Consider the following 12,487-nt stretch of genomic DNA (forward strand, 5'->3'; position numbering starts at 1 on the left):
CTAACTTAAGCTATACTCGTGGTTTCTCTTATGAACGGTAAGGCTACACTTTTGGCGGAACTGTGCACCGCACGTGTCACATTTGAACGGTTTCGGCACGTCCGCGGACGCGGAGTGGACTTTGCTGTGCGTGCGTAAAATGCTAGCTGTTTTGAAGGCTGCACCGCACAGTTCGCACTGGAACGGTCGCCGATCGTTGTGACACAGCATGTGCTTCACGAGCATATGGTTAAAGAGGAACCCTTTGCCGCAGATTAGGCATTCGTGTTTATTATGTTGCTCGGTGGTGTCATGCATTTTGGTGTGGATCGCCAGATAGTCACTTGAGCAGTAGTCTTTTCCACATATTTCGCATCGGAATTTCTTTTTCTGTGTTTGAGCTGAGGTTTTGTGATTTTCAAGTTTACGGCCGGGGCCGGATTCATTGCGTCGTTTACCGGTATGAATTCTCTTGTGGTGGCTTCTGAGGGCCGCCTTGGAAACTAATCTTTCGTTGCACAACTCACAAACGTGCGTGCGCTTCGAGAGCAGCTCATCTTTATGCTGGAGCATGTGACTTACGAGCAAATGATTAGTGGTGAATATCTTTCCGCAAATCAGGCACTTGTTCGGAGGATTCGTACCATGTATTTTCCTGTGAATGGTGAGGTTGGCCGGCTTAGCGAACCGTGCATTGCAGATATCGCATTGGAACGCTCCTGATTCGGCGGAATCGTGGATTTTCATGTGTGCGTATAGATTAGCGAAAGACTTGAACGATGCACCGCAGATGTCGCATTTAACTCGTTGCTCAACGGTGTGAAACCGGATATGGCCCGTCAGCTCGGATCGAACTCTGAAGCCTTTCCCACAAATGGGACATTTGTGTGGGCGATCCGTACTGTGCAGCTTCAGGTGAAGGTGAAGTTGAATTCGCAGCGCGAAGTATTTATCACAAATTTTACAGTGAAAGTTTTTCTCCTGCGTATGTTTCGCTTTATGGTAATCAAGTCGGGTGGCACTGATGAAACCTTTGCCACAAAGTTCGCACTCGAACGGTTGCTGATTGAGGTGGATTGTTCTGTGGACCATAAGGGAGCGTTTTTTCTTATATTCTTTGCCGCAGATGTCGCAAATGTGAGTCGACTGGTCACCATTCCCGCGGTTGTTGTCCAAAGCGCTCGCACCGTCACTGGAACGGAAGAAAAGTAACCGATAGATTGTGAGGAAAATACGAACTGCATCATTTTTATTATAAAGTTCTGTACTGCGGGACAAGTCATCAAAAAAAATTTCAAAGACACAAACTTGGGTACGAGTTAACTATTAACTATTAAAATTTTTTGATTCGTTTCGTTCATCAACGGCGAAGATTTGACTTAAATGCTCAGCACCAGCCGCCAGGATCTGTTGCTCAACCTGAAACAGATGTATAAACATTATCTGAACAACATTAAACCCGGTCCTCATACACATACATCTTCGTTAAAATCGATAATTGCACGCATAATTATTCTTTTCAACTGCTGGCGTTGTAAATCGTTCGGAAGTCGCTTCACTTCGGAAGCAACAAACTGTCCGAAAATACTGAATTCGTCGTTCCTGGTTTCACTGAAGTGTTCAACCAACGACTGAATTCCTTCGCGAACCCGACCATTATTGTCGCGATCAGAATCCGATGGTTTTCTCAATCTCTCCGCTCTTAAAGGCGATTGATGTAGTTTTCTGTTCGTACTTGACGCGGGCGCTGGCTGACGAACGCTCGAAACGGTTTGCTCGGGCGATGTTAATGATTCGCTGATCGTCGAAACCTACGTCCGAAAAAATATAAAATTAAAATAGGACGCTTAGTTATTGAATAAAACTTACCGCCGGTAAATCGGGAATGGTTGGTTTTCTGAACGAACCATTGTTCATACCGATAAAATTAATGGCATGAAAGTATCTCCACTTTATTACGGGGCCACGACCAGAAACCGAAGGTTTCGATTTGTATTTAGACACATACATGTTATACTGAACGCGCAGACTGTTCCATTTAATCGTAATTTCGGCCGGTTTAATACGGCTGCCGAACACGTTTTGTTCGATATCGCGCCAAGCCGCATCCTTTTTCGCCCGATCCTTGTACGACGGATGGCTTGCCTTCCACAGTTCGGGTTTACTTTTGACGGCCTGTATCAGGGCAGTGATTTCATCCTCGGACCATTCGTGCGAAATGGTTCGGTCACGTTTCTTCCTCTGAGTTTGCTCTACAGTCTCCGTCGATTCATCGACGCTGTTATTGTTGTAATTTTCGGCTAAATCCTCCATCCTTTTGCTGCTTGATGATCGATTGTGAGAACAAAACGAAGAACTTTTGCTGCTGTTAGTACGGTACATATCGAAAGTAACAATTTGAGTTTTATTGCACGCTTGTTGCGGTTTCCATGACCAAATGGGGCCATAGAAACCTTCATAAATGTCTAATAAAACCCAAATTATTACTCTGGATACTTTGAGAAAATGCCGGAATTGACAAACTCAATTGAAATGTATATAATATGTAAGTTTTTCAAAAGTAAAGCAAAACGTGGTTCTACTTCTTTAAAACGAAAGGGGAATGTATGGTCCGAAGGATAGAAAAGAACCATTTTGAGAATTTTTCTAACGTTCAACGTTCAAATTTGAATTTGTTTGCACATTGCTGTCGGAGCGTTGCTGAAGGCGCATTCCAAAAAAAAGAGACGATTTGCGGCGAACATCATAGAACAATGAACGGATCTGAAATCAAGGAAAACGAAGTAGATTTGGTAAGAAGAAGGAATGTTGGTTTTTTATTAATTTTTTTATTTCAATGACCAAATAAAAAAAGCTTTACAGCTTTACAGTTGCGGGAGCGGTCGAAAGACTGGCGGAAAGATCTGCTAATGCCGGAAGTGGCAAAAATCCCGAAGCTTTTCGGGTACGAGCTCGTCAACCGACAATCGAATTTGAAATGCATCAGCATTTCTATAAAAGGAAGTCGAAGGCTCTTGCCAGTCGAGTCAATTCTCTTCCCCTCAGCTTCAGCATGATCTAATAAGTTACAAAGTTCAATCCAATCCTTCGAGAGGTTGAACGGATTTGAGAGCTTTCGTATATAATACCCCAAAGATGAGTAAATATCCGGCGATAATAAAATTTATATTTTTTGGTTTTTTAAGTTAGTGTCGCAGTTTCGCCTAGATATGCGAATGAAACTAATTTCTATCGTCAAATTGAAGCTGAAATAAAACAGAAACACTTAACCGAGGACGTCAAGTGGCACATTCCCAAAGGTCTAGAGATTTGCTCCCGCTTGCTTCGATTGCGACCCACTGTGCATGGATCATCATATTAATATGCTCAGGAGCAAATTTATATTATACGTATTCAAATAACTGAATAAAGTAGGTATCGGCACTGTTACAAGAGTATCAAAAATTTACCTGCAATTCGGAGCCGCACTTTTGCCATGAACCGCCGGAGTTGATTCTACCGGTGTACCGACTTCAAGCAAGGCATCCATCCCCGTCGGTTCTTGTTTCACAAAACTATTATCTCTATTGGGCGGTTCAGTCTCTTCCCCACTAAAAGCATCAGTAATTATTAATTCTTCAACTTTAATCGCAATGGGCTCTTCTTCCTCCTCTGCTGGAGTGAGCTGCTCTGTCTTTATGGAAATTAATTTTTCCATTTCGAGTTCCATGTCCTATACCCGGACGAAACACAATTCACGTTGATGCAGATAAAATAAAAACGATTGATTGGCCCTAAGCAAATGTTTGGTTTTCTACGCATTTGCGTACCTTTCAAAGCATCACAGCATTACATATGAAGGAAAAAACAAATTTCACTATTCACTTCTATACTTAAATATTTATCTATACCTAGACGAACGGTCCTGTTCTAAACATGATAACCAATAATCATTGAGAAAATCAAACAAAAATAATTATTGTTTATTTGTTGCTATATGCAATCAAAATTTCAAGTACACGCTAAAGTAGAATAACTCTTTAATGAAATTAAAATCTTAAAAGGACACAGAAAACTAATAAAACTCAAACTTCCGTGTTTTTCTCTCAAACAGTCCAACCCAAGTAACAACCTCGGTAACAACGGTAGCTGAATTGCAAGAGCAATGGCTGTTTACGGGTTGGTTTAAGGCGATCAAAGCTGCATAAAGTAAGCACTCAAATGGTGTTTAAACAAGCGATGTTCAAGCTACTTTAAGTTTTTCAAACCAGTTCTCTCTCAAAAGCTGATAGAAAAGTTTAATAGCGGATTTTTCTGCTAAACAATCTGCTTCTAAACAGCCATAAACATCAAACCGTTTTACGGCTGCTTAAAGGTGTTAAAATGTAGAGTGGAAGCTTTCATTAGGCTCACAGCTTTCAATCTACTTTAAGTCTGCTTAAGTTAACACCCTTACAAACTTCTACCAAATTTTCTTAGCTCTCCAATTCCTCGGATACCGAGTACTCTCCGCCAGATCTCGCTCCACCTGGTCTAAACATCTTGCTCGCTGCGCTCCTGGTCGTCTTGTTACTACCGGATTTGAGGCGAACACCATCTTTGCAGGGTAGTTGTCCGGCATTCTTGCAACATGCCCTGCCCATCGTATCCGTCCAGCTTTAGCTACCTTCTGGATACTGGGTTCGCCATAGAGCTGTGCGAGTTCATGGTTCATCCTCCGCCTTCATACTCCGTTCTCCTGTACGCCGCCGAAAATCGTTCTTAGCACTCGTCGTTCGAAGACTCCGAGCACTCGCAGGTCTCCTCGAGCATTGTCCATGTTTCATGCCCGTAGAGAACAACCGGTCTAATAAGCGTCTTGTACAGGGTGCACTTTGTACGGGGACTTGGTCTGCTCGACCGCAATTGCTTGTGGAGCCCATAGTAAGCACGACTTCCGCTGATAATACGCCTCCGAATCTCACGGCTGGTATCATTGTCCGCCGTTACCAGTGAACCAAGGTAGACAAATTCATCGACTACCTCAAACTCATCGCCGTCGATCAATATACTACTGCCCAAGCGGTGTCGTTCGGCCTCGGTTCCGCTGGCCAGCATGTACTTTGTTTTAGACGTATTTACCTTTAACCCAACCTTTTCTGCTTCGCGCTTTAGTCAGCCACAGATGTTCTGCCGATAATATCCATGTCATCGGCAAAGCAGACGAACTAACTAGATTTGTTGAATATTGTGCCCCGCGTGTTGATATCCGCTCGGTTCATAACACCTTGTAGCGCTATGTTGAACAGCAGGCATGAAAGACCATCACCTTGACGAAGCCCTCTGTGTGATTCGAATGAACTTGACAATCCACCCGAAATCCGAACACAGCACTGTGTACCATCCATCGTAGATTTAATCAGTTTGATGAGCTTCCTGGGGAAGCTGTTCTCGTTCATGATTTTCCATAGCTCTTTCCGGTCGATGGTATCATATGCGGCTTTGAAGTCAACGAATAAATGATGCGTGGGAACTCTGTATTCACGGCCCTTTTGGAGGATTTGCCGCAGTGTAAATATTTCTGTTGTAGACCGACCTTCGACGAAGCCGGCTTGATAAGTTCCCACAAATCTATTCGCAATTGGTGATAGACGGCGGAAAATGATTTGGGATAGCACTTCATAAGCGGTATTGAGAACGGTGATCGCTCGATAGTTCTCACAGTCCAACTTGTCGCCCTTTTTGTAGATCGGGCAGATAACCCCATCTTTCCACTGCTCCGGTAGCTGTTCCGTATCCCAAATTCTAACAATTAGTCGGGGCAGACAAACGGCCAGCTTTTCTGGTCCCATTTTAATAAGCTCCGCTCCGATGCCATCTTTTCCAGCTGACTTGTTGTTCTTTAGCTGCATGATGGCCTCCTTAACTTCGCCTATCGTTGGGGCTAGCACCGCTTCCCCGTTTGCTGAACCGTCGAAATCGCTTTCCCCGCCGCCATGGTTTTCCGCCTGGGCGCCATTCAGGTGTTCGTCGATGTGCTGCTTCCACCTATCCGTCACCACACGATCGTCCGTCAGAATACTGCCAGTCTTATCCCGACACATTTCGGCTCGCGGCACAAAGCCTTTGCGAGATCCGTTCAGTTTCTGGTAGAACTTTCGCGTTTCCTGAGAACGATGCAGCCGCTCCAACTCTGCATATTCCTGCTCTTCCAGGTAGCGCTTTTTCTCCCGAAAGATTTGGTTTCGCTGCATCTTCTTCTGTTTGTGTCTTTCCACGTTCTGACGTGTGGCACTGCGCATCTTGGCCGCCCGCGCAATGTTCTCATCCATCACCCTCCTACATTCATCGTCGAATCAATCGTTCGTCTGATTCCGGGCTACATGCCCGATGGAGCTCTCCGCTACACTGCTGATGGCTGTTTTGATAGTGTTCCAGCTGTCCTCGAGAGGGACTTCATCTAGCTCGTCCTCTTCGAGTGAATGCGCGTAGTTTGCGGTGACGTCTGGCTGCTTCAGCCACGCGAGATCTAACCGAGGCTGGCGTCGGTACCGAATGTTGTTCACAACGGAGAGTCTTGGGCGCATCTTAACCATCACTAGTGGCGCTTCGATAGGATCTGACGTCGATAATGTCTGAGAAGTGCCGACTGTTGATCAAAACGTGGTCGATCTGTGATTCTGTCTGATTTGGTGACCTCCAGTTGTACTTGTGATGGATTTTGTGCTGGAAAAAGGTACTACGTACGGCCATACTCTTGGAGGCGGCAAAGTCGATAAGTCTTAGGCCCATTTCATTGGTCCGCTGGTGTGCACTGAATCTTCCAATCACCGGTTTGTATTCCTTCTCCTGGCCGACCTGAGCATTGAAATCTCCGATGACGGTCTTGATATCATGTTTTGGGCAGCGGTCGTATACACTCTCCAACTTGCGCGTAGAATTCATCCTTGTCGTCATCGGTACTTTTGAGATGAGGGCTGTGCACGTTGATGATGCTTATATTGAAGAATTGGCCCTTGATTCTCAACCTGCACATTCGAGAATTGATTGGCCACCACTCAATTACCCGTTTCTGCATCTTGCCCATCACTATGAAAGCTATACCCAGCTCGTGTGTGTTGCCGCAGCTCTGGTAGATGGTATGTCCATCTCTGAACGTACGTACGTACGTAGTTCAACGGCTCTTCCAGCACACATGCAGCGCTACGACGTCGAACTTGCTGCACTTCAACACGTCGGAGAGCACTCGAGTGCTCCCTTGGAAGTTGAGAGATCGGCAGTTCCACGTCCCGAGTTTCCAATCCGTAGTCCTTTTTCGTCGCGTGGGTCTATTCCGATTGTTCCAGTAAGAATTTCCTTGTTCTTCGTTCCATGCTTTAGTATTTTTCGTGGTGACGGCTTGCAAAGCCTGCTACACTGACCCCCTGTTTCGCCGGAGGTCCAACGAAGCTCGAAAGAGCCCTCCTTTCCTGTCGGCATACGACCTTGGCTTCCACCGGGGTTGGTTATCCGATTTCCACCAAAGTTGCTCGTATCCCAGCTGGTACCAGGAAGAGGTAGGAATAGGAATTGCTGAATCAGAGGCTATATGAACCACTGTGGGGCAAGCTGTGGGGTCTATTTAATTTTTACACGTGCACGAGGCACCGACGGTACGCATTATTCAGCCATATCGCACTTTGGATGGTACAATTTTCCTTGCAATTGACAATATTTGCTTCAAAAAAATGTTGTTTATGAAATATCACGTGGTCGTCTTTCCCGCTCATCCCCTAAATGTAAATCTATAATGTCTACTCTACTACTACTTCACATCGCATTTTACGCAGATGTAGAGTAAATCTAAGCAAGCGTGTAGATATTTGTGTTTGTTTTCATCCGTGCGCTTCGCTTCAAAAGTTTTAATCGTTTTAATCACTTTGTTCACGAAAAGACGAAAACACCGCTTCAGAGGCTTCAATACAAGAGAAAAATTCGGAAATTTTGTCGTGTTTTCGCGAATTAAGATATTTTCTTCAGTTTACAAACGCAGTGCTCATAATGGAAACGGAAGAAACCTCTGCGGTAAAGGAGCAAACAGATCCCCCTTCGGCTTTACCAGTAAAGGCGGAAGACGAGCCCCCGGCGATAAAAGTAGAAGAACTTATGATAAACGACACTTTGGAAGCGAACGAAGATGAACAACCCAGCACCGTTGATGAATCACCGGACTGTTCCGGTGTTGTAAAGCAAGAATCGGCAAAAGACGGTATTGAAGTCGGTAAAACTGAAGCATCTGAGATGGGGCCTGCAACTGTAACTGACGCTAATGGGAAAGTTGCAAATTCCAGTGCAAGGTAAATTCATAATCTTATTGTTAGTTGTATGATTCATAAGTACCAATACCAATATTGTTAACTGTTGAGATTGTTCAAAGTTAATCACCAAAGGCAGTTGATTACAACGCACTCGTTTGAATTTTCTCAAATAGGTACTTACTTTCAAAGAAAAAATGGAACTCTCATTCAAATAATGAAAACAAAAGAGATCTCAAATATGGGTAAAAGAGTGAATATTTTATGAATTCTATATTAGTAGCAAAACTAAATGAAATAATTACTCCTTTATCTATATCAAAATGTACTGAGAAACTAGTTAAGGCTGCGAACCGTTTGCTGAGATGACTCAGTTAAATTTTGACAAGCCAGTGGTTATTTTCGTAAGGGAAAGCATGGTTCAAATGGTTCACAGCCTGCTTATGCTTACTACACGAGAGCACAATTTTTTATTTGATTACGTTGAATAATAATATCCACTATCCATCCACTCATTACCGAATCAATGAAGGAGATTTTATTTAACTACTGTTTTGTGTGCGAAATGTCGGCACAAACCAGCCATTTAATGTTATAGAAAATATTTATTTATGTAAAAACTTTCGGCAACATTCGGGTACAGTACTGCAGCAAAGCGGTTTGTTTTGTCTTACACCTGACAGTGACTGTGAATCCACCGGTAATCACCCGCCGCCGGACCAACCGACTGCTGGAAAAAAGAAAAAGAAGGCCTACTCGGAACGTGATCTCGAAACGAGCGTGGTGGCTGTACGGGATAAGATAATGTCTCTAACGCAAGCTGCGGCAAAGTATGGAATCCCAAAGACGACAATTTACTTCCGGCTGAAAAAAGAATCCACAGGCAAGAGCCGCTACGGTCCGACCACTGTGCTGTCCAGTGAGGAGGAGCAGAAAATTTCCGCTTGGTTGCACGAGACGGCAAAGCGAGGTTTCCCCTGCACGCCGCGGGCCCTGTTCAGCACGGTTAAAGCCTTTCTGGATAGCGCCGGACGCAAAACGCCATTCAAGGATAACCTACCGAGTATGCTTGACGGACGGTCAGTAACAAAAGCAAGCATGTAATAATCATTGAATTATTTATTTTAGGTTATACCTGGCTCGAGTCGTTCATGAAACGCTGTTCTGACGAAGCACGACAGTTCATTCGGAAGCCGGATGCTGTAGCACGCGCTGCTGCTCACGTCTCAAAGCAGGACATTGTCAGCTGGTTTAAAGGCACAGCAAGCTACCTAGAAGAGAAACAGTTAAGTGATATTCTAATAGACCCACGACGAATCCTCAGCGCTGCAGAAACGTCCTTCGAGTGCAGTCATGCCACGAAAGAGGTGCTGGTGGAAAAAGTGACTCGCAACGAGTGCTTAGTTCAAGAAACAGCAGACCCAACGAAAAATGTAACAGTATTATTTACGTTCAGTGCCGATGGACACATGTTTCCATCGGCCGTAACCGTTCCCTTCAGGCGGTTGACGAAAAATCTATTACAATCTTTTCCGGATGATTGGAGCCTAGGAAAGTCGGCTAGAGGCTGGATGGATTCGGAAAATTTCATCGCCTACGTTCACAACACACTGCATCCTGAACTGATTGCACGAAATGTTCCACTGCCGGTGATTTGTTTTCTAGATGGCCATAGCTCTCCGACGGGAATCGATGCGGCCGTAGCGTGCGCCGCGCTGGGAATAATTTTAATTGCCCTATTTCCGAATGCTTCCCGCCTGCTGCAGTCATGTGATGTAGCCATATTCAACCCGTTGAAAAATCAATGGCCTACTGTGATCGCTGATTGGAAGATGAAAAACGGGGAAACATTCTTTACGGTAGAGCAATTTGGAGGTGCTCTTCAGAAGACCATTCAGTGCAGTATAACACCATCCGTGGTGCAATCCGGATTTCGAAACAGTGGGCTTTATCCCTTCGATGAGAACGCAATCGACTACAGTCGTTGCGTGACTGATTCGGAGTTGAATGGAGATCATTTTCAAACTTTTTTAAAGTAACATCATTAGCGTGACTCTAGATTTTAATTAGGCTTAATTCGAAACGTGAAGCATGAGCCTGTATTTACAGGGACATAAGAATGCATCTCCTTCGAAAAACACCCAACAGGGTCATTGTAAATTAATTTAATGACTCATAGATGCTCTGCTGAAGGAGCAGTTCTATTAATGAAATGAACACATATTGACCGCAAATTAGCCAAAACGGTCCGGTCCAAACAAAACTATATGTATTTAAATCTTGTGATTATGATTTTTTTTTCATCGAGAGAATTTCAGTATACTTTCGCATACGTTTCATAAAGGTATTGCATAAATAAATAAATATTATACCGACGCGATTGTTTACTTAATGCTATGTTTGACCTTTTCATCACTAAATAGCAAAGTGCCCGATCTTTCCTCTACTAGGTTGAGGGGCTTAGCTGTTTTGTGAGTACCAGCTGGTGTGTCGAGATATATAAGTGATTAATATTGGTACTACAGTCGTGGCTCAAGACACTCTAGCTTGTGGTTTTCCAATTATTGCCTAATTTTAATAAATTTAATGCAAGCTCTGTTATGATGCATTGTCCGTCATGTTTTGAATCAAACTATAGCTGCGTTTCCAGTGCTTGGCATAGTTCACATTCAATAAATAAATAATATGTAATTGTACCCAACTGAATGTAGTGATTCTCCCTCCCATGGGTAGGTGGTTTGACGAGTACTTCGGCCAAACGACCTAAAAATTCTTAGTTCCGCATGTAGAATGTTTATAGATTAAGTTGGATATATGTGTAGTATGTAGTATTGCATAATTTAGCTTTTTGTGTAGCATGTGTCTCGTAAAGCGGAATGGAGCGAAATCGAACGGATTTGATTTTAAATTCAATCCGTTTGGGCCGAAGCACCGGGAGGGCTTACTCAGTTCCCTAGATGAATTGCTGGTATGCACAGAAATTTCTCTAGAAAACTGAAACCAAATCCTACCCACCATTCATGAGATTTTGACTTACTCATGAAAATTAAAATGTATCGCTAGTTAGAACGAACGAGTGTTCAAAAATGATGTGATGTCTTTATTTGCGTAATCGAGACATTTTCTATGAGATTGCCATAGAATTTGTGGCTGTTATGCGATTATGGACAGCACAGCACTGAAAATATACACACACGTACATGTATACATGTGTATGCATGTATGAGTGTGCATGGGTGTATAGGTACGAATGAATATATGTTTGAGTGTTCTATGATGAGTCGGCAATTATTCTTATACCTATGCTGCCAAATTACAATTATTAATGGGCAGGAAGTTATAGTCAGTAGCTGTGTTTCCTGTATCAGTTTCCTATGCTATTACTATTATTACTAATATTGCTATCGTTGCTGTTACTGTCACCTCTATTGTATTGTTTTGGATGTAATTATATGTTTTTTTTTCTTTCTTAGAATGATTTGCATGTCTTGTGACTAACCGCGTTAACGGTATTCAACTAACAACATAAAATGATCATGTATGACGCTGTTTGTCTCCCAAGGGCCTTCCTAATGCTGATGAGCCTCTGTCGGAGAGTCCATCAAGTCGAACGGTGGCAACTCACCGGCGGCCTGCTCCTCTCCATTCTTGCGGCTGTCGTCGCGGTCGGACTTAGTGGATCACTCGAAAAGATTTATAGCCTCGATATATATCTTGTTCTGTCCATTGCCCAATGCTGGCAGACTTCAACTGAAATTCCATTTCTAACTAAATCTTTTTAGAGCTAAAACTTCTTCAAGTAAAAACAGGTATTCGATTCTCTGGCTGATTCAAGCGATAGCGAAGGGCTGTCCTCAATCATTTCCACTTCCTAAAATGGGGTCATAGTACATAATATATGGCCGTGGTATGAGGATTTTTTTTTTCGATTCAATACCATCCTCACAGAATTATCAACGTCGTTAACATCTTATTAAGTCTTGCTTTAGTGACAGCTTGCACTTAAGACCTAACACGGCATATATACATATCTCCAAGTGAAGTTCTTTTTGATCCACCTCATCCCTTCTTAGTTACAGAATCATTTCAATTGACCACGGTCTGAAGAGCATACCGACAAATCGGTTGACTACCGCTACAAATATGCAATTAATGCCACCGGGAATAATACGAGCGAGTACCAGTCCCCATTATATCGCATCTGCTCTATTTTTCGGAAGTTCAAGTAGTTTTTCGATAGTTCTGAGCGATAATAT

General features: G+C 43.4%; 2 protein-coding genes across 2 annotated transcripts; one reads left to right on the plus strand and one right to left on the minus strand.

The window, feature by feature from the left end:
- Positions 1 to 3,862, minus strand: LOC128746358 (zinc finger protein 737-like). The gene is made up of 5 exons (XM_053843412.1): positions 3,789 to 3,862; positions 1,849 to 2,344; positions 1,458 to 1,790; positions 1,311 to 1,398; positions 1 to 1,241 (listed from the first exon to the last, which is right to left on the minus strand). Exons 2-5 carry the CDS (start codon positions 2,290 to 2,292, stop codon positions 1 to 3), a joined length of 2,106 nt encoding a protein of 701 aa, XP_053699387.1. The 5' UTR covers positions 2,293 to 2,344; positions 3,789 to 3,862.
- A 4,020-nt stretch (positions 3,863 to 7,882) lies between these two features.
- LOC128745334 (uncharacterized) lies at positions 7,883 to 10,489 on the plus strand. Its single transcript, XM_053842377.1, has 3 exons — positions 7,883 to 8,273; positions 8,915 to 9,294; positions 9,360 to 10,489. Exons 1-3 carry the CDS (start codon positions 7,978 to 7,980, stop codon positions 10,268 to 10,270), a joined length of 1,587 nt encoding a protein of 528 aa, XP_053698352.1. The 5' UTR covers positions 7,883 to 7,977; the 3' UTR covers positions 10,271 to 10,489.
- The last annotated feature ends 1,998 nt before the right edge of the window (positions 10,490 to 12,487 follow it).

The sequence above is a fragment of the Sabethes cyaneus genome, chromosome 1 (assembly GCF_943734655.1).
Source record: "Sabethes cyaneus chromosome 1, idSabCyanKW18_F2, whole genome shotgun sequence".
Classification (NCBI taxonomy): domain Eukaryota; kingdom Metazoa; phylum Arthropoda; class Insecta; order Diptera; family Culicidae; genus Sabethes; species Sabethes cyaneus.

What these genes read in the sequence shown, in the direction of transcription:
- LOC128745334 (XM_053842377.1), top strand. Translation starts at nt 7,978, where the DNA reads ATGGAAACGGAAGAAACCTCTGCGGTAAAGGAGCAAACAGATCCCCCT. An exon ending in GTTGCAAATTCCAGTGCAAG is followed by an intron (nt 8,274 to 8,914) that starts GTAAATTCATAA and finishes TACACCTGACAG; the next exon opens with TGACTGTGAATCCACCGGTA. An exon ending in ATTCAAGGATAACCTACCGA is followed by an intron (nt 9,295 to 9,359) that starts GTATGCTTGACG and finishes TATTTATTTTAG; the next exon opens with GTTATACCTGGCTCGAGTCG.
- LOC128746358 (XM_053843412.1), bottom strand. Translation starts at nt 2,292, where the DNA reads ATGGAGGATTTAGCCGAAAATTACAACAATAACAGCGTCGATGAATCG. An exon ending in CCATTCCCGATTTACCGGCG is followed by an intron (nt 1,791 to 1,848) that starts GTAAGTTTTATT and finishes TTTCGGACGTAG; the next exon opens with GTTTCGACGATCAGCGAATC. An exon ending in TTATCGATTTTAACGAAGAT is followed by an intron (nt 1,399 to 1,457) that starts GTATGTGTATGA and finishes CATCTGTTTCAG; the next exon opens with GTTGAGCAACAGATCCTGGC.